Source organism: Pongo pygmaeus, chromosome 9 (genome assembly GCF_028885625.2).
Source record: "Pongo pygmaeus isolate AG05252 chromosome 9, NHGRI_mPonPyg2-v2.0_pri, whole genome shotgun sequence".
In the NCBI taxonomy this organism is placed as follows: Eukaryota; Metazoa; Chordata; class Mammalia; order Primates; family Hominidae; genus Pongo; species Pongo pygmaeus.
Window position 1 is genome coordinate 60,042,091 of NC_072382.2, and position 21,859 is coordinate 60,063,949.

The window sequence follows — 21,859 nt, forward strand, 5'->3', positions numbered from 1 at the left end:
GAAATAGTTTCAGTAGAAATGGCACCACCTCTTCTTTATACATCTGGTAGACTTCACCTGTGAATCCATCTGTAAATCCTGGGATTTTTCTGGTTGGTAGGCTTTTTATTACTGATTCAATTTTGGAATTTGTTATTGGTGTATTCAGGGATTTGATTTCTTCCTGGTTCAATTTTTGGCAGTTGTATGTTTTTAGGAATTTATCTGTTTTTTCTAAGTTTTCTAGTTTGTTTGTGTAGAGATGTTCATAGTAGTCACTGAGAGTTTTCTCTATTTTGTGTCATCAGTGGTAGTGTCCCCTTTGTAATTTCTAATTGTGTTTATTTGTTCTGTTTTCTTTATTAATCTAGCTAGTGGTCTATTAATCTTATTTATTCTTTCAAATAACAAACTACCAGGTTTGTTGATTTTTTGTATGTTTTTTTGCGTCTCAATTTCCTTCAGTTCAGCTCTGATTTTGGTTATTTCTTGTCTTCCGCTAGTTTTGGGCTTGGTTTGCTTTGGTTTCTCTAGTTCCTCTAGAATATTGAGTTTTGATATTGGGTTGTTAATTTGAGATCTGTCTAACTTTTTGATGTGGGCATTTAGCACTATAAACTTTGCTCTTAACAGTGCTTTAGCTGTATCCCAGAGATTCTGGTATATTGTATCTTTGGTCTCATTAGTTTCAAGGAATTTCTTGATTTCTGCCTTAATTTCATTGTTTACTCAAAAGTCATCCGGGAGCATGTTGTTTAATTTCCATGTAATTGTACAATTTTGAGTGATTTTCCTAGCAATGATTTCTATTTTTCTCATGCTGTGGTCCAAGAGTATGTTTGGTATGATTTTGTTATGTTTTTAACTTGTTGAGGATTATTTATGGCTGATTGTGTGGCCAATTTTAGCATATCTGCCATGTACAGATGAGAAGAATGTATATTCTGTTTTTTTGTGGGGTGGAGGGTTCTGTAGCTATCTGTTAGGCCCATTTGGTCAAATGTTGAGTTTATGTCCAAATACATTTGTTAGATTTCTGGCTCGATGATCTGTCTAATACTGTCAGTGGGGTGTTGAAATCTATGTTTGTATGATTCTCTAACTCTCTTCATAGGTCTCTAATAACTTGCTTTATGAATCTGAGTTTTCCTGTGTTGGGTGCATATGTATTTAGGATAGTTAGGTCTTCTTATTGAATAGAACCATTCAATTTTTTGAAGGCATTACCATTATGTAATGCCTTCCTTTGTCTTTTTAAATTGTTGTTTGTTTAAAGTATGTTTTTTTTCTGAAATTAGCATAGCAATCCCTGCTTTTTTCTGTTTTCTGTTTGCCTTGTAGATTTTTCTCCATCCCTTTACCTTTAGCCTATGGGTGTCACTGAATGTGAGATGAATCTCTGTAGACAGCTCATAGTTACGTCTTGCTTTCTTTATCCAATGTGCCACTTCATGCCTTTTAATTGGGCATTTAGCCCATTTGCATTCAAAGTTAATATTGATATGTGCAGATTTGATCCCGTCATCATATTGTTAGCTGGTTATAATTCAGACTTGATTGTGTGGTTGCTTTATACTGTCACTAGTCTGCGTACTTAAGTGTGTTTTTGTGGTGGGTGGTAATGGTCTTTCCTTTCCATATTTAGCACTCCCTTAAGGGCCTCTTGTAAGGCAGGTCTGCTGGTAATAAATTCCCTTAGTACTTGCTTGTCTGGAAAGGGTCTGATTTCTCCTTTACTTAAAATAAAGCTTAGTTTGTCTGAATATGAAATTCATGGTTGGGATTTCTTTTAAGAATGCTGAATATAGGCCCCCTATCTCTTATGGCTTGTAGGGTTTCTGCTGAAAAGTTTGCTATTAGCCTGATGGGGTTCCCTTTGAGGTTACCTGCTCCTTCTCTCTAGCTGCCTTTAACATTTTTTCTTTCATTCTGCCCTTGGAGAATCTGATGACTGTATGTCTTAGGGACAGTCATCTTGTATAGTATCTCACAGAGGTTCTCTGCATTTCCTGGATTTGAATTTTGGACAAGCTAGTGAGGTTGGGAAAATTTTCATGAATGATATCTTCAAACATGTTTTCCAAGTTGCTTGCCTTCTATTCCTCTCTTTCAAGGACATCAAAGGTCATGGATTTAGTCTCTTTACATAATCCCATATTTCTTGGAGGTTTCATTCATTCTTCTTTATTATTTATTTTCTTGTTTTCATCTGACTGAGTTATTTTAGAGAAGCAGTCTTGAAGCTCTGAGTTTCTTTCCTCAACTTGGTTGCTTCTGGTTAATACTTGCAATTGTATTATGAAATTCTTGAAGTGAGTTTTTTAGCTCTCTCAGTTCAGTTTGGTTCTTTCTTAAAATGGCTATTTGTCTCTTATCTCTTGTATCATTTTATTATATTGCTTAGATTCCTTGGATTGGGTTTTGACTTTCTCCTGAATGTTGATGATCTTCATTCCTATCCATATAGAAGTCAGAAATGAATTCTGTTTTTGACATTTCAGCCATTTCACCTGGTTAAGAACCATTGCTCGGGTACTAGTGTGGTCATTTGAAGGTAAGAATGCACTCTGGCTTTTTGAGTTGCCAGAGTTCTTGCGCTGGTTCTTTCTCATCTGTGTGGGCTGATGTTCCTTCAGTCTTTGAAGCTGCTATCCTTTGAAAGTTTTTCTTTTTCTTTTTTTTTTGTTTTATCTTCTTAGATAATAATCCAACCTTGAGGGTTGGATTATAGTAAAAGTTGGGTTCAGTTGACTAGCTTTGATTCTAGTCTGGGTCTTGAAGGAGCCCCTCCAATTACTGTCTCCATGTCTACATTTCTTTTGTTAGGTGTTCTGGTCTATGGGGGTCCCTCAGGCAGGGACGACAGTTGGAAGACAAGCTGTATCCTTGCCAGGTCAGCCCTAATTTTCTATTCAAGTTATTCCTGGGGAAAGACTGGGTTGCACCTTCCTGTAGAATTCAGGCAGAAGCAAGACCACTGGGCTGGAATCTTTAGTGGGTGTGGCCTGTCTGGATACAAGAGGTGGGGTTCAATAGGGTTGCCTGCCCTGCCATCAGGGTGTTTTCAAGGCAACAGGAGGCTGTGTCCCCATGCAAATCCAGGCAGAAATAGGACCACTGGGCTGGAAGTTATAACATGTGTTGCTCACCTGGCTACAAGAGGTGGGGTTGAGTAGAGTCATCCACCCTGCCTTGTGGGTACTTTCCAGGACAACAGGAAGATGCACCTGCTGGCTAAGTTCAGACAGAAGTGAGACCACTGGGCTAGAAGTTCTAGCAGGTGTTGCCTGCCTGGCTACCAGTGGAGGGATTTGGTAAGGTTGCCTGCCCTGCTGTCTGGGTGTTTCCTGGGATGAGAGGAAGTTACAGCTGCTGGCTGAGTTCAGGCTGAAGTGGGACCACTGGGCCAGAAGCTGGTGCTGAGCCCTGTCTGGTAAGGGGAGGTGAAGCAATCTTACTGCTCTCAGGCACCACAACTGTGACCTCTGTTGGAGCTATGGTGCTGGTGATGATCTGTTCTCAGTCCGAAGACTTGTAGAGGTCCCCTTGGACTCAAGAATTGCTTCTGTAAAATGGCTGGGTAGCTCTCTGCCTCAGTCTAGAAGTGTGATGGGAGCGATATAGGGGGTTAGGGGGATTCTCCCATTCCCAGTCTTGCACAGGTCCCTGTGGATAGTGCGCCCCCCCGCCAGGGGGCTCTCACCCTTTCCCATGTTAGAGAAGTTCTCCTGGCTCTGCGTTGAGCCCAGACAGACTGGTGCCCAGTTTCACTTGTCTCTGCTCTCTGTGTCCTTCTGTTGCCTTAATGGATCCTGACATGGTTTCAGAGGTGATTGGCCTGCAGGGTCAGTGTTCACTAACCCTTTTGTTTCTTCTCTGTGAGAGCAGCACACATGAGCTGCTTCTAGTCTACCATCTTGGCCCCCTCTCCCCACATTGTTTCTTAATTATTTGCAACTATGTTCCATAAGGAAATGCTCTCCTGAATGCATTCCAAAATAATTGGTGCAATTCAAGAATGAATTCCAACTTACTTTTGTAACAGTGGACTGGGTGATTTGTTATCTGATGGATTCAGATTTTTTTTAAGTTTCTTAGTGTAAGGGTAGGACATTTGATCTGAGCCTATTCTCTTTTCCTTTCTGCAGCTTCTCCTCACCTCCACACCCAGTGCAGCCTCTGCCCCATTAGCTCAAAGAGTTATGTTAGAGGAGCAAATTACCCAGTGGTTGGAAAAATAGTCAAGAGGACCTTTAGCTAGGGAAACTATTCTTTTAATTTATTTTTATTATTTATTTATTTATTTATTTTTATTTATTTATTTTTTTGAGATGGAGTCTCACTCTGTTGCCCAGGCTGGAGTGCAGTGGCGCAATCTCGGCACACTGCAAGCTCCTCCTCCCAGGTTCACGCCATTCTCCTGCCTCAGCCTCCCGAGTAGCAGGGACTACAGGCGCCCACCACCATGCCCGGTTAATTTTTGTATTTTTAGTAGAGACAGGGTTTCACATGTTAGCAAGGATTGTCTCGATCTCCTGACCTCATGATCCACCCGCCTTGACCTCCCAAAGTGCTGAGATTACAGGCGTGAGCCACCGTGCCCAGCCTCAATTTATTTTTCTGTTCTTGACATTCTTGAGCTGGCTGCAGGGGTTAATGAATGAATCAAATGGGTCCTGGTTCTCATGGATTACAGTCAATGCTTGTTCCATTTTTCTTTTGGTTGTTGTGAAAAGGCAATTGGCTGAAGTCTCAAAGTGGGTGAAAATAAATCTGCTCTCACCTGAGACAAATTTTTGGCCCTTTATGTGTATTTGCATAAACTTTAATTTTAAAAATCTGAAAACACCTTAACATGATTATAATTACCTTAACCTAATTACTAAGGTTGCAGTTTAAAATATGTACATTTTAAAACAAATATTAAAATAAAATTCTACAACCTAAATTATCCTACAGTGCCCAAAGATTACTTTACAAGTACATGTAAGGTACATTTCTCTTTAAGGAGAATGGTAGAAAAAAACATTTTTTTCATATAACCCAAACCAAAAATTGTGATAAAATGTACAAATTCTATTTGCAGTTCACTAAGAGAACAGAACACAACGAGAAATGAGTATATATGAACAGTCGATAGAAAAAGTAGGAAACCTGGGTTCTAGATTTCATTCTACTTACGATTCACCAAGCTGATATTTTTATGCATATCACTTTCCTTTCCTAGGCATGAGCTGTTTTCCATCTGTATAGCAAAGAGATTGTATTAGAATATGATGTTCACAATTCTTTCTTCTGCTACCATTATGTTTTCTGGTGTTTGCAAGAAAATCAGTGCATTATGTGGTGAACCCACATGCTTATAACTGTAAGAAGACAGAAACAAAGAAAGATGACCTCCATCTCTGGAGGTCACCTCTGGAGAAAAGGGTGTGGGCTGAAATGATAGCAATTCCAAGAAGATAGAGGCAAGAATGGATATGAAAGAGGTTTTAATGGTCAGCATTAACAGAACCTCTGAAAATGTCAGGCATTATGTTAGGTGCTAGGGACATAAAGATAAATAAGCCTCAGTGTTTCCCCTAACGAGCTCAGAATTTGGTGGGAGAAAAAAATATGGGAAGAAAAAAGAAATTTCATAATTTGCACAGGGTCAAAGGTTGAGCTATGATAGGAGCACAAAGGAGGCAGTAGTCAGACAACGCTTCAAGGAAAAAGTGGTTCTTGAGTTGAGACTGAAAAGATGAGTAGGATTGTGACAGACAGGTAGTTTTAATAAGAAAGGAAAAAATGGTGCAATAGAAAAATATGCAGGAGCGGCAAGGAGATTTACTTGGGAATAAACCTAATATGTAGGACTGGGAGTGTAGTAGTTCTTCCCCTATTCCTGCTCTCTCATCTCAAATACTAGGAGTGTAGTTGAACAAGTACCTTCTATGCTGAAAAAAAGGACTTCAGTTCTTTCCATAAATTCACAGCTATATTTCCTAGATCATTTTGTTGACATTGGAGATTTATGAAAAGTAAAAGTATTTGTGATCTCTTTCAAATAATTATTTGAAGCTCTGTCCCCACCCTTCCCTTCAGTCTGTAATGACTCATTATGGACACACTTTCTTCTCTGTGCCAAACAAGCACAAAATTAGGCTGTTTAATTACCCCTGTCACAGTTTCCACTTTCTCACAGCTGAACTTGTTCAGCTTTATAATATGTCTTGCATGGTAGGCAAAGAAGTGGTCATCAGCATTGTTTTGAGTAGGTAACAAAATCCAGGATATCCCTGGAGAACTGAACTAGGCTTGAGGCTTGGTGTTAGGCAGCACCAATCAAATAAATGATGACATCTCCTTAGGGATGCCTCCCTACCCTACCTTACCCTACTTGTTTCCTTCAACTTCTATTGTCCCCTTGAATGACGTCTGTCACACTAGAAGAGGATCTGTTACAGGGTAACTTGGCTAGGCCTGGGGTTCCCTGATGTTTTGTGGAACTATAGCAAATGGGGATAAATATAAGGGTAAGAGATAACGTCTTTCAGTAGCACTGATTGAATCTGTTTCTGTAGAATAGTAATTTTTTTCTCTTCCTTTCTTTATCCTCTACAAATAGGAAGGTAGTATTTGAAGGAGAATTTTTTTTAATTGAAATTTTAATTTTTGTGGGCACATAGTAGGTGAATATATATTTCATGTATGAGGTACATGAAATGTTTGGATATGGACATGCAATGCATAATAATCACATCATATAATGTGGGGTATCCATCCTCTCAAGCACTTATCCTTTGTGTTACAAACAATCCAGTTACACTATTTTAGTTATTTTTAAAATGTACATTTAAATTATTATTGACTTGCATTTGTCCATCCTCACGCTGCTAATGAAGACATACCAGAGAATGGGTAATTTATAAAGAAAAAGAGGTTTAATGGACTCAGAGTTCCACATGGCTGGGGAGGCCTCACAATCATGGCAGAAGGTGAAGGAGGAGCAAAGGCATGTCTTACATGGTGTCAGGCAAGAGGATGTGTGCAGGGGACCTGCTCTTTATAAAACCAACAGATCTCCCAAGACTTATTCACTATCATGAGAACAGCACGGGAAAAACCCACCCCCCATGTTTCAATTACCTGTCACTGGGTCCCTCCACAACACATGGGGATTATGGGCACTACAATTCAAGATGAGATTTGGGTGAGGGCACAACCAAACCATATTATTTTGCCCTGGTCCCCTCCCAAATCTCATGTCGTCACATTTCAAAACACAATCATGCCTTTCCAGCAGTCTCCCAAAGTCTTAACTCATTCCAGTATTAGCCCAAAAGTCCAAGTCTAAAGTCTCACCTGAAACAAGGCAAATTTCTTCTGCCTATGAGCCTGTAAAATCAGAAGCAAGTTAGTTAATTCCTAGACACAATGGGAGTACAGGCATTGGGTAACTTCACCCATTCCAAATGGGAGAAATTGGCCAAAACAAAGGGGCTACAGGCCCTATGCAAGTCTGAAATCCAGCAGGGCAGTCAAATCTTAAAGCTCCAAAATGATCTTTGACTCCATGTCCCACATCTAGGTCAAACTGATGCAAAAGGTGGGCTCCCATGGCCTTGGGCATGACTATAGTCACCCTGTTGAGATATCAACTTAGGTCTTACTCATTCTTTCTATTTATCTGTACCTATGAACTGTCCTTATCTCCCCCGAACCCTCCAATTATACTTCCTAGCCTCTGGTAACCATCTTTCTACTCTCTATCTTCATGAGCTCAATTGTTTTGATTTTTAGATCCATAAATAAGTGAGAACACATGATGTTTGTCTTTCTGTGCCTGGCTTATTTCCCTTAGCATAATGACCTCCAGTTCCATCATGTTGTTGCAAATGAAAATCTCATTTTTTATGACTAAATAGTACTCCACTGTGTATAAGTACCACATTTTCTTTACTTATTCATCTGTTGATGGACACTTAGATTGCTTGCAAACTTTGGTATTGCAAACAGTGCTGCAATAAACATGGGGATGCAGATATCTCTTTGATATACTGGTTTCCTTTCTTTTAGGTATATACCAGCTGTGGGACTGCTAGATCATATAGTAACTCTATTATTAGCTTTTTGAGGCACCTCCGAATTGTGTTCCATAGTGGTTGTACTAATTTACATTCTCACCAACAGTGTACAGGGATTCCCATGTTTTCGCCAGCATTTGTTATTGACTGTCTTTTGGATATAAGTCATTTAACTGGGGTGAGATGATAATGTCATTGTAGTTTTGATTTATATTTCTCTGACTAGTGATGTTGAGCAACTTTTCATATGCCTGTTTGCCATTTGTGTGTCTTCTTTTGAGAAATGCCTATTCAAATATTTTACCCATATTTTAATTGGATTAATAGATTTTTTTGCAAAGAGTTGTTTGAGCTCCTTTTATATTCTAGTTATAAATCCCTTGTCAGATGAGTAGTTTGCAAATATTTTCTCCCATTATTGGGATTGTCTCTTCACTTTGTTGATTGTTTCCTTTGCTGTGTAGAAGCTTTTTAACTTGATTTGATTCTATTTGTCCATTTTTGCTTTGGTTGCCTGTTCTTGTGGGATATTACTCAAGAAGTCTTTGCCCAGACCAATATCCTGGAGAGTTTCCTCAGTGTTTTACTTGTGGTAGTTTCATATGTTGAGGTCTTGTCTAAGAATTAAGTTTTTAATTCATTTGGATTTGATTTTTGTATAAGGCTAGTGATGGGGTCTAGTTTCATTCTTCTGCATATGAATATCCTGTCTTTCTAGCCCCATTTATTGAAGAGATTGTCTTTTCCCCAGCGTATGTTCTTGGCAGCTTTGTTAAAATTGAGTTCACTGTAGGTGTGTGGATTTGTTTCTGGGTTCTCTATTCTGTTCCATTGGCCTATGTGCCTGTTTTTATGCCAGTACTATGCTGTTTTGGTTACTATGGCTCTGCAGTATAATTTGAAGTCAGGTAATGTGATACCTCCAGTTTTGTTCCTTTTACATAGAATAGCTTTTTCTATTCTGGGTCTTTTGTGGTTCCACATAAGTTTTAGGATTTTTTTTTTCTATTTCTGTGAAGAATGTCATTGGTATTTTGATATGGATTGCATGGAATTTGTAGAATGTTTTGGGTAGCATGGACATTTTAACAATATTGATTCTTCCAATTCATGAACACAAAATATCCTTCCATTTTTTGATTTCCTCTTCACTTTCTTTCATCAGTATTTTATAGTTTTTGTAAGAGAGATCTTTTACTTTTTTAGTTAATTTTTAGGCATTTAATTTTATTTGTGACTATTGTAAGTGGCATTACTTTTTAATTTCTTTTTCAGATTGTTCACTGTTAGAATATAGAAATGCTACTGATTTTTACATGTTGATTTTATATCCTGCAACTTTACTGAACTTGTTTATCAGTTCTAATAGGGTTTTTGTGGAGTCTTCAGGTTTTTCCAAATATAAGATCATATCATCTGTAAACAAGGATAATTTGACTTCATCCTTTTCAATTTGGATACACTTTGTTTTTTTCTCTTGTCTGATTGCCCTAGCTAGGACTTCCAGTAATATGTTGAATAACAGTGTTGAAAGTGGACATCTTTGTCATGTTCCAGATCTTAGAGGAAAGGCTTTCTGTTTTTCTCCATTGAGTATGATATTAGCTGTGTGTCTGTCATATATGGCTTTTATTATATTGAGGCATGTTCCTTCTATCCCCAGTTTTTTTAGGGTTTTTAAATCAGGAAGGGATGTTGAATTTTATCAATGCTTTTTCAGCATCAGTTGAAATGATCATATGATTTTTGTCCTTCATTCTGTTGATATGATATATCACATTGATTGATTTGTGTATGTTGTGCCATCCTTGCATCCCAGGGATAAATCCCACTTGGTCTTGATGAATGATATTTTTTAATGTATTGTCAAACTTGGTTTGCTAGTATTTTGTTGAGGATTTTTGCATCAATATTCATCAGAGGTATTAACCTGTAGTTTTCATATATATATATATATATATGTTTTCACATATATATAGTTTTCATATATATATGGCTTCATATATGTATGGCTTCATATATATATATATATGGCTTCATATATATATATGTATGGCTTTGTCTGGTTTTGGTATCAAAGTAGTACTGGCCTTGTAGAATGAGTTTGGAAGTATTCTGAGAGATGATTTTTATTTCTTTCCAGAGTGGATTCTGGCAGGCTACTTAAAATGTCCTTTCTAAATTGAAATGACAAAGCACAGAAGAATCTATTCCAAAAAGAATTTGGTGTGTAAGATTGTGCCTTCTTTTTTACTGTTAGTTTTTGTATACTGCAGCATACTGGTCCCAGTTTAAAGCCCCATCAATTCCCATTTTATCAAGCTCTACTATGTCTACCTATACTTTGCATAGTTCTTCTTTTTATCTTATCAGTCTATTAATGTGGGGTTAATTTTTTAGGGATTTTCTACCATGGCTTGAAAATTCGGAGAAGGACATTGTCTAGATCCGATTGTGACACTTATTCCTTCAAGGTGACTGGTGGTGCTGTTACCTCTTTCTTGTCCATTTGAAGATTGTGAAATGCCATTTTAGAGAGTAACTGTAAGACATTTGAAAATACAATTTTATATTTGAGAGCTCAGAATAGCAGTCACATCAGAATCTTTCTTCTCCTTGGACAGTGGTCCTTTTCTGGTGGCTAGGAACAAGAAATTGGTTTCATTGTGGTTCACTGTGTAGCTTATTTAAAATAATTTAATTTTAAAAGCAGAAAAATATAGGCTTAAAAGTAAGATTGACTAAAATGGATAATAATTTCTATCTTGTATAATTATTGTGAGGATTAAATGAAATAATAAATGTAAAATATCCAGCCCAGTGCCCCACTGAGTTTAGTTCTCAATGTATATTTGTTGAATTAATGCATGAATGAATTGGGGTGATTATTGGAAAACTAGATGACTGGTTATGTTGCTATATGAAAATCATATGTTTATAATGAGAAAAGGCCTTGTACTTTTTCTGTTTGGCACACTCTATTAGAGATCCTAAATGATCGTATCATAGAAAGCAGGTATATAAATATATATATATATATTTCAAATTATGATAAATATAGTTACATCGTGACACCACCCATTATAATTTGACATCAGTTTGGCTATATTTGGACAAAGCATGCTTCTCTTTTCAAATACAGTCATGGTATAACATCAATCTCTGACACAATACATTTCTTAGGTCCTGCTATAGACCATTATGTGTACTGGAAGGTACTGAAGGGTTTCACCATGAGGCTGAGTCTGATTGGTAGGACCTACTGCTTTGGGTTAAATCTAAACAGGCTTGGTTATTAAAGTGTCACTAAGATCCAGATGGAAGACAGATTTATCTTTAAAGCTAGCCACAGCACACAAAGCAGTGCAAATACTGTTAGAAGTATTTATTTGTGGATTGGTGAGATCTTCACAGGACTTTCTTAATTCAATTTATTTAAGAGATTGGTCAAATTTATCGATGCTGGAAATGTTCTTGAAAGGTGCAAAAGTTGGCTCATTTTATATCCATTTCTACTTTTAAGTGATAGATATTCTGGTAATGTTGAAGTGATAGCTAGAGAGTTCTTCTTCTAACTCCAATACTAATTATACGATCTTGGGCAAGCTACTTGCTAGATCTTAGCTCGTTGGCAGAATAACGAAGTCCGACTAATCTAAATGATTTGATAATGTCCTTTCAGTTCTATGTGTCAAGTATGTCATTGTTGAGCTTACCAAAATTTTAATGCTAGCTACTTTATTAAAGCTGCCAGTAATAAAGGTGGAACATTTTAAGCCATAAAGTAAAATCATTTCTTAAAGTGCCTTTATAAAATAAGTAATTTTATAATTTTGAAAAAATATTTAGCTAGGCTTATTTTTACACATATACACTGCAGGTCTTTTATATATCTTGGATAAAGAAACAATTCAATATCCCAAACAATCAGTGTGAATTTTTAAAAATCGAAACAGGAAAAACATTCTATATTTAGGCTGAAACAGTCTTCACCTAAGTTTAAATGTTTATGGGACTTTGGCCAAGCCTGTCATAAGCTTTACTATATTATTGATTTTTAAACCTCAACTATGTTTAGAAATGAATATTCATTATTATAATCATTATGACTGTGAACTATGATCTGAGAATTATACATGGAATGACATTTTTGTAGACCCTTATGTAATAGTTAATCAGAGTTTAACCTTTTCTGTTCCTAAACCATTAGTCTGCAAAGAAATTTTCTAACTAAAGCTATTTGGTTATAATAAATAGTTTTTTATTGTTGTTGTTATTAACTAGACTGTTAATAACTACACTGTTATTAACTAGACTATCTGTGTTCATAACTAGACTGAGAAGAAAAATGTTACTACTCATTAGTTATGGCTCAAACAGTATAATTTGTATTAGAAAAGTTTAAGGCCATTTGCAAAAGTATTCTCCCCTTCTGCAGATTGTCTGTTCATTCTGTTGATTGATTATTTTGCTGTGCAGAAGCTTTTTAGTTTAATGTCTCATTTGTCTATTTTTGTTTTTGTTTCTTTTGTGTTTGAGGTTTTAGTTATGAATTATTTGCCTAAACCAATGCCCAGAAGAGTTTTCCTTAAGTCTTATTCTGGTATTTTAATAGTTTCAGTCTTACATTTATGTCTTTAATACATCTCGAGTTGATTTTTTTGTATGGGGAGAGATAGGCATTCAGTCTCATTCTCCTGCATATGTAATCCAATTTTCCCAGCACCATTTATTGAAAAGAATGTCCTTTTGCCAATACATGTTCTTATCAATTTTGTCAAAGATCAGCTGGCTCTAAGTATGTGGCTTTATTTCTGAGTTCTCTATTCTGTTCCATTGATCTACGTGTCTATTTTTACACAAGTACCATACTGTTTTGATTACTATAGCCTTGTAGTATAATTTGAAGTTAGGTAATGTGATGCCTCCAGCTTTGTTCTTTTTGCTTAGGATTGCCTTGACTCTTGGGGCTCTTTTTTGGTTGCATATGAATTTTAGGATTGTTTTTTCTAATTTGGTTAAAAATGACATTGGTATTTTTATAGAGATTGAATTGAATCTGTAAATTTTTTGGGGGCACTATGGTCATTTTAACAATACCAGTTCTTCTAATCCATGACCATTGGATGTTTTTCCATTTGTTTATGTCATCTACAATTTTTTTCATCAGTGTTCTATAGTTTTCCTTGTACAGATTTTTCACCTCTTTGGTTAAATATATTCCTAAGTATTTTATTTTTTTGTAGCTATTGTAACTGGGATTGCCCTCTTTCTTTGGTTTTCAGCTAGATTTTTTTAGGTGTCTAGAAATGCTACTACTGTTTAGTGAAGCTAACAGTTACTGAGCAGCTATCTAGTAAAAATTTTAGCAAACTACTTCAAAAGAATAATTTCCTGTGAAACAGTGTGAATAAACTTGACTGAATTTTTTTGCGTTTTATTTTTTAACCTTAACATCATAAAACTGTTCATCACATACATAAAAAATATAATGATGTACCACTTGTGTTGCCTCATTTATAGACACTGTCTTTCCTTCCTAATATGCAATGATTTTGTATAGTGTGTTAAATCAGAAACTATTGATTGGGTATCTATTATTTGCAAGGCACCATTATTGGTGCTAAGCATTCAAAAATAATTAGATCATACCTTCAGTGAGCTTACAGTGCATCAAGCAGGATAGGATACTGTGCATAATTACACATAAAGTTTAAAATACTGATAAACACCACAAGAAAAGTGCAAATCAAGTGTTAAAGATTTATATTTTATATCTCCTTTAGAGCTATGTGCTTTGAATTCTCCTCAGCTCCTAACACAGAGCCTTACACATGGAACAAATTCAATTGATGTTAGTTTAGAGGGTGAGCTGCGAAATTATTTTGTAAGCTTATACCTATTCATTTAATGACATTCATATTATCCAAGACAAAATTAAAATCTTCAATCTGAATAGAATGATATTTATACTAAAATCATATGTTTTGTTAGACAGAATATGGATATTTTAATTTTTGTGAATACCTTCTATCTTTTCACTGGACTCAATTTTCTGATTTCTATTTCAAGGCCCATTCTACTAAATCTTACCTGATATCCTACTGTCCAGTTTACCCAGCTTTGAAAAGGATTATGGAATGTGGCTGTACCTCTTCCTTTCTCTAATGTATCAGTAATCACAACTCACAAGAACTCCAGCTCTATGGAATCTTAGAGTTTATGTGGTCTTGCCTTCCTTAGATACAACCCACTTCAAAGGGCTGTAAAATAAATGATTATCAGAGCTTTAAAAGAAGCAATTGACACTACTCTTTTCCTGAAAAGTAATTGTATTATTCACTCAATCTGAAGGATTCATAGTCAACTTTTTAAAAAAAATAGATTTATTTCCAAAAATATGTTTCTCTGCATTTTTCACTAGTTCAAATTTCCCAAAGGACTCAAGATTGAGTAAAATTGACATTCATTTGATCTTTTTAATGATTGAGGTAAAAAGCATAAATGACATCCAAGGACTGTTAGCATCTCTAAGATTTCCTGACTCTTTAATACTCATAGTAGGATATATTGGTTATGATACCAGCTACAGGACTATATAGTCAACATGTTTCATCTCGTAACCATCTTGACGCCATTCAGTGTAGAACTTTTTTTCACTGCCTTAATCCAAGCAGACATTTTCAGAAGCTTGACCTGTCCCCATTTTGAAGACATCTGGCTGAATTTCAAAGGAAGATGATACAACAGAGTAAAAGAGAAACCAAAAAGATGCCCCCCTCATTTTGCCTAAGTGCTAGCAATTTGACTGACTCTGCTTGTGAATTTTTCTTGCCACTGAGTCATTACATACAGAATTATGAAACTTTAATTTCTTTAGAGGCTTGTTATATTAGAAAAATTGTTCCAAAGAAAGCAACAATCATGACATAAGCACATCTGGCTCTTGCAAATTATTCTTTATTAAGCTTTCATTTAATTACATGTGCTGAAAGGTCTGTTTTTGATTACTGTAATTTTTTTTATTTGTCCATCTGAATGATAGAAATGCTGGAAATTATATTCAAACCACCTGTTTTTTCTCCCCTACTCATATGGCAAAGTTTGAGCTATTTTCTCCATGGTTGATGATCTAGGAAGCTTTCTATTTATTATGATGGAAATGTGACCATCAAGGTAATGGCTTAACTTTGATTATAAGAAGAAAAGAAAATATTTGAATGAAGTTTTCAAGCATTAAACAGTGTTAAGATTGGAGTGTCTGACTTCTGGTTAACCATAGCAGATTAACATTTTCATTTATTGCCAGTTTTACCCAAATCCTAGTAAATTGATGGTTAGGGATTATAGGTGTAAACCTTCAGGTAGAAATGGAAAGAGAAGACAAAAAATTTGGAATATGAGAAATGGATAGATGAGTTATAGCTGTCTTAGCAAAAAAGAGAAAACTGATACCTAAGCTTTAGGAGTGTAAAGCCAAAAAGAATCAAGCCCATTTGGGAGCTGAACCTCTAAAATGCTTAGGAATTGAAGGCATCATGTATCATTAAAGGAACAGTTGTAAAAGGTGGAACTGTAGACAGGATGACTGGTTGAAAACAGATATAAGATGATCCCTCCCTAATGTCATGCAACCTGGTAACTACCATCCCTGCCTCCTCCCTTCCAGACTCATGAGCACATAACCTCACAGAAGTCACTGGAGATTTATTCTCTTGAAAAGTAGAACTTGAGAGGTTTATGTCTTGGGACACCAGGCATAGCTGAGAATGAGTGATGTGCCGTGGTGAAAATCAGGGAATCTGCAGGATAGACCAGACTATGAGATTCTTCTCCTGCCTTCTCTTGCTTGGCTCATGTAATGATGGCATACAAGTCTATACACAAATCAAGGCAAGAATTTGAAGACGTCTCTCCAAGAAAATGGTCTAGTCTAAGATAAACGACCTGTAGATATTGACATTTGTGATTTCCCAGTGAAAAAGCAGACTTTCTGCATCATTACCTTATGCTGAAGCCCATAAATCAATAAGTCTACCCCGTACTTAGACCTTCCAGTCAGGTTTTTAGTATGTTGCTCTTATATATGAATAAACAACCAATGAACACCAGACACTTTAGAAAAGCCCCTAATATGAAAGAGCTCAAAGACCTTGGAAGAAAAGAGTGGTAACAATGCAGAGAACAGAAAACATTAAAAGCAAACCCAAATCTATAATTAATATTGTCAAACAGAATAGAGAACAGGATGCTATAAAAAGAATCAATCAGAGAATAAGAGTATCTTTAAAAATATAATGGTAGAAACTTTAAAACATTCAGAGAAGTTTTGGAAGATGAAGTTGCAAAAAATCTGTCACAGAGTATAACAAAATGTCAAAGATTAGCAAATAGAAAGAAAAAATAAGAAAAATAGAGGGTTAATAAGGAAATCTAATATTTATCAAATATGAATACAGAGGAGAGAAAATTATCAATGAAAAACATCAAAAAAGTTTCCTAGAATACAAAGACATGAGTTTGGATTGAAAAGACTGAACAATGAATGTAAAAGTCAACAGAAGGACATAATAGTGAAATTTCAAAACATTCAGTGGAAAGGGAAGATCCTGATGCTTTTAGAGGAGGAAATAGATTTCGTACGAAGGAATGTATGTATCAGGAAGCAAAATAGTGTCAGGCTTCCTTAATAACAAGAATAGGAAGGCAACAGATCAATATCTTTGGAATTCTGAGGCAGAATTATTTTCAACTTAGAATTCTATACTATACCAGTCAAACTACAACCAAGTGAGAAGAATATTAGTTCCTAAATAATTAATCTCACATTCACCTTTCTCAGGAAGCTCTTGTACCAAAATGAGACAGTTAACTAAAGGGGAAGAAAACATGATACCCGGGAAACAAGGACACCAGTACAAGAGAGGCAAAAAGAATTACAAGTGCCATAGATCTGCAGTAGGTAGGCCTGAGGAATAAATTAGTTCAGATTTGGAGCAAGAAGATTGAGAATTCCAGGAAGGATGTGTCCAAGGGAAAAACCAGGATTCACAGATTACCTGATATATTCAATTACGCTGGGTAGAGTTTTACTGATTTCATGCAGAGTTTAAGAATTAGTGATAGTTACATAACAATTATGAAAAATATGAGGCAAATCTTAAATCTAACAAAATAAAAAGTTGAGAAATAAAGTATAGTTTACTACATAGCTAGTATCTTCATAAAATAATATAAAACAGTAAACACTAATTTTAAAATTTGTGACATTAACATTAAGAGATTAGAGAGAGAAGCATGGGAGCACATGTGGGGTTCAATGTAGGAAAGTGAAACTTTCATTTTCCTTTATACTGTAGATAATGATATAACATTTAGAATGATTTACAAATAAGGATATAAATACAAGTTAAACCATTAAATGAATTGAAGGGAATGGTCTCCACAGAACAGGGGGTGAGATAAGGAGGACCAGGGTAGGAAAATGAAAGTCCTCCTGCAAGCTGTGGAGACTGTACACTGTACATTTTGGTCATGCTCGTTTTGTTGTTGTTGTTTTGGTTTTTTGTTTTTTAAAACCTTCAAGTACTATTTATCTTGTAAAGCTGTATACAAGAATGACTTTGATAAAAATGAAAATTATATGAAAAGAGGTTAGCCCACCTGTCTTTCAATCTTTGGCTTTAATTTAGTGAAATCAACATATTTTGAGATTGATAATTTAAAGGTTTGTAGTGTCAGATTGTCTGCTTATCATGTCTCAGAGAAGAGGAACCATTTTAAGCTGAGTAAATAGAATGAGTAATAAGATCATTGGTTTGCCAAAGAGAACTATAGAAAATACTTCAGAAAAGGCCTTGAAACAGCAATGAGAATATGATGAAGATAAATGTGGAATCCCAGGTAAAGGCAGGACCTGAGGAGAGAAGTGTGGTGATCTGTTTGGAAGCATGAAGGAAGCACTTTGTTTCGTGGTTTGGATTCAGAGAAGCTTGACTTAAAAAACAACAACAACAACAAAACTGCTACCAATCTGGCCATATTCTCTTGAGGATTATGTTATATGCTGCCTAGAAATAAGACCCTGGGTAAACAATGACTGCCACTAGGCCTTAGTGGCCTTGGGAACAGCACTCATTATTCAGAAGGATCAGAATACCCAGAGATGCAGAGTCAGAGCTGAATAAGAATGATACAGTTCTTCCAAGAATCCTTAGAAATGTTCAGGTTAGTTTCTTAATTCATGAATATTAATATTAAACAAGTGGACATCCCAGACATTTAAGTAACTTCCAATAAAGATTTTAGGCATTAAAAAGCATCTTAGAGACTACTTAGTTGAATTCCTTTTTGTACAATTAAAAAAAAAACCTGAATTCTAAAGAGATCAAATCCTTTGTCCGGGATCATAAAGTTGTTGCTGGAAGGACCAGAAACAGAACTATGGCTCCCATACCTGTCCTTTTTCTTTCTGTTTTATTATTTGCCTTCTCTTAGCTTCCTTTTTTAAAAATAGTGAAAAAGAAATTACAAGGCTGTCTGAGAAATCTAACAATATGGTAAGTTTTTTTTTTTTTTTTTTGAAACTCAATTTCAGCTGCATTTAAAGAGATCAATGTTTGTCTTCCCTGTTTTGCAGCAGCTCTATGCCGCTCAGCTGGCCAGCATGCAGGTGTCACCTGGAGCAAAGATGCCATCAACTCCGCAGCCACCAAACACAGCAGGGACGGTCTCACCTACTGGGATAAAAAATGAAAAGAGAGGGACCAGCCCTGTAACTCAAGTTAAGGTACACTTGCCTTGCAGGATTGTGGAAACAGTTTAGAAAAAAGTTTCACAAGAAAGATAGTGAAGCAGGCTATGTTGGGCATAAACAGCAGGAAACATAGCAACATAAAGCAACCCCAAATTGTCCCTCTTTATGGTAAATTTCATGATTGAGCATTGAGAAACAGGTGTTTCCCTTTTGATAACAATAGTGCCATATTGTGAGATCTTTACCTCAATCTGCAAACTCACTTCTCAAGAGTTTTCCCCCTTTGGATTCTGGCTTTTATTTTTTAATGATCATTGGCATGAATGGCCATGATTTTATTGCCAGTCTTTGTCATGGACTTGTGGCATTTCTCTTCATGTGTCTTAAACAGGCAGGGAGTTAACTTATAGGACCAGAGAATTGGTATATTGAAACATTAGATTTAAAAAGAAGTGCAAAATAGAATTTGATGCTGGACTTTCTATGGTTCGTTGATGAAGATCTCTCATTCAAAACTAGTTATAAATGTGGGCTTAAAGTATGATTAAAAAAATAAATAAATAAAATAAAAAAGAGGACTGTCCTTACAATGAGCACAATGGGACAAATAAATAAAATCATAAATATGAAAAGTCTTAACATGATACCTGATCCATACTGTATCCTTAATAAATGCTCTTTGATTCATGAAAAAAAAATGTGGGCTTTAAGGAATGAGTTGTCATTGCCTAATAATGCTTTTGATGCCATATAGTTGTGATAGGATAAACAGGCTTTCCCAAGTTATGTCTGGGACATTAATAGATGACTTTTCTCACTAATTTTCAGTGTCTTGAAACTGGGCAGCCAGGAGGTACTTGGCGAGAGGGAAATTGATGAGCCACTGCAATTTTGTGCTGCAGCTGGTACCTATAGGTGGTACTTGTTGGTTTTATGATTGCAGTTGCTTTCTATATTGAATTATCAAATTCAAACAGAGGAACAATTGTTTTGTATAATTGACTTATCTACTTGGAGGAGTATGCTAAGTACAAATGCTTTATTGTAATGTGATGAAAGTACTGCATTTGGAGAAATTTTGCAATTATTAAATCTTCACAAGGGAAACAGCTGAGACCAACCAAATTAATCATTGGATGCTATACAATCACTGAGATTGTTTTGTTTTCTAAAATTTGCATATGGGAATTTTGACATTCCAGGAAGTCTTTTAAAAAAGTGGATCCCAAATACCAAAGATCTAAAAAAGTGAAAATCATTAAGAGAGGTAGTCTATGTTCCAGCCAAAGGAATTAATTTAATGCCACCTATTCTTTTAGATTCTCCAAAGAAATAGGAGAACATTTATGTTCTGCTGTTAGAAATATTGAGATATGACAATAGGAAGTTTACATTTAATAAGACAGAATCACTTATGGAAACAGACTATTTTATGTTCCCAGAGTTTGTGTTTATGAATAAGAGAACACTCCAACTCAAAGACACTTTGCTTACTCGTAGTTGTTAGAGTATGAGTATATCAAACATCAGTGACTTGAGCTATTGAGTATTAAATATTTTAACATAAATAAGTCATTTTATAAGTAAGTTGACCAACTGGAACCGCACCAAACCAAGTCTTTACTGGATGAGTAAAATGTTCCTTGGTTAAATTCAAGTTTATATCTGCTTTTACCATTCCATCTTTGTGAGCCAGCTGAATTTTATTACTCACTTGACCACATGCAAATTCTTAGAGATCTCTCTGGGTAATTTGACTTGACCATATTCTATGTTAATAACAAAGGAAGTATTTCTTTTACTTATTAGATTTTTATTGTATATATGGGTAAAAATATATAGACCAAAATATAAAGCAAACGTTTTAAATTTAAAATATAATTCATATCTATTACTGAAGATGTTCTGAAAATAATCTTAAAGTTTGCTAATTTTAAGAACTGTGGTTACCAAAATCTCTCACATTTCTCTTTATAGTCATTGCTTTTTCTCTGTATATAACATGACTACTTATATTAAATTCAGACAGAATATAGGCAACATTTGCTGAAAGTAACAAAAATAAATGTAGATGATCTGATGTACCTTTTCCCCCTAGAATTTTTGTCTACTATAACTGTCAACATCAGAAGTCAGAATGTTTCTGTTAAAATACTGGTTCTACCACTTTTACTAGCTATATCACCCTGGCCAAGCCACTTAGTGTCTTTCTACTTTAGTTTTCTCCTCTGAAAAAAATTGGAGTTAATATTATTATAGGTCTTAAATACACCCTCTAGTATTATAGTGAGTATTCTATAAATGTTAGTGATGGTAGTGATGCTGCTGCTGGTCATTATGATAATAAAGAAGATGGTGTGGTGGTTTTAGTGGTTGTGATTGAAATATCTAGTTGTACACTGGGAGAGATCCTAAATAAACACCTAAAGGATTTCCATTGTCAACTATGATGAAGGAACAAAAACAGATTTACTCTTCCAGCTTAAACAACTAAAACCCGGGACAAAATTATATAAAACAATGGTTTTCAGACATTTACAATAGTAGTACAGGACAGTGATTCCTATGAGAAGAGAAACAAGTGAGGCAGGCACTACAATTGTTGCAGCTCACTATCGGAAGGAAGTTTCCAGGCAACTATGCAGGAAGCTTCGTAGGCTCCCTAAATAGAGAGACAGAGTTCAGAGTTTAGGGATGCTAATGCAGATGGAATTTGTGAGACAGGGTATGAGAGAGGAGCAAGCTACATGGAGAACGAATGCTGAAGATCTGCAAAAGGCTCCCCCTGAGCATTTAGCTGAGTACTGATCAGCGCATGCATGTGAGAAACAACCTGAGGTAAGGGGAAACACCAGAATGTAGCAAACAAAACAGCTGCAAGATTCACAAAGGACCAGAAATAGCCAGAGTGGAAAGATCTCCTGACACATGGGCATCAAGTAGAGTCCCCAGAAGGGTATTACCTCAGTAGTGGGGACAAATTACCCCTACTTAGTGGCTGTTCTGACCTTGCCTAAAAATGCTTAGAAGTAAGTCTAGAAAAGGATCAAATTGT

At 35.8% G+C, this 21,859-nt stretch overlaps 1 protein-coding gene across 23 annotated transcripts in view; it reads left to right on the forward strand.

The window, feature by feature from the left end:
- SOX6 (SRY-box transcription factor 6) overlaps positions 1-21,859 on the forward strand; it is a 664,535-nt gene that overhangs the window by 556,851 nt on the left and 85,825 nt on the right. For all 23 annotated transcript variants that reach the window (XM_054438794.2, XM_054438792.2, XM_063671129.1 and 20 more), the window contains one exon: positions 18,688-18,837. In XM_054438794.2, the coding sequence (XP_054294769.1) occupies positions 18,688-18,837 (150 nt within the window). The remainder of the gene's footprint in view (positions 1-18,687; positions 18,838-21,859) is intronic.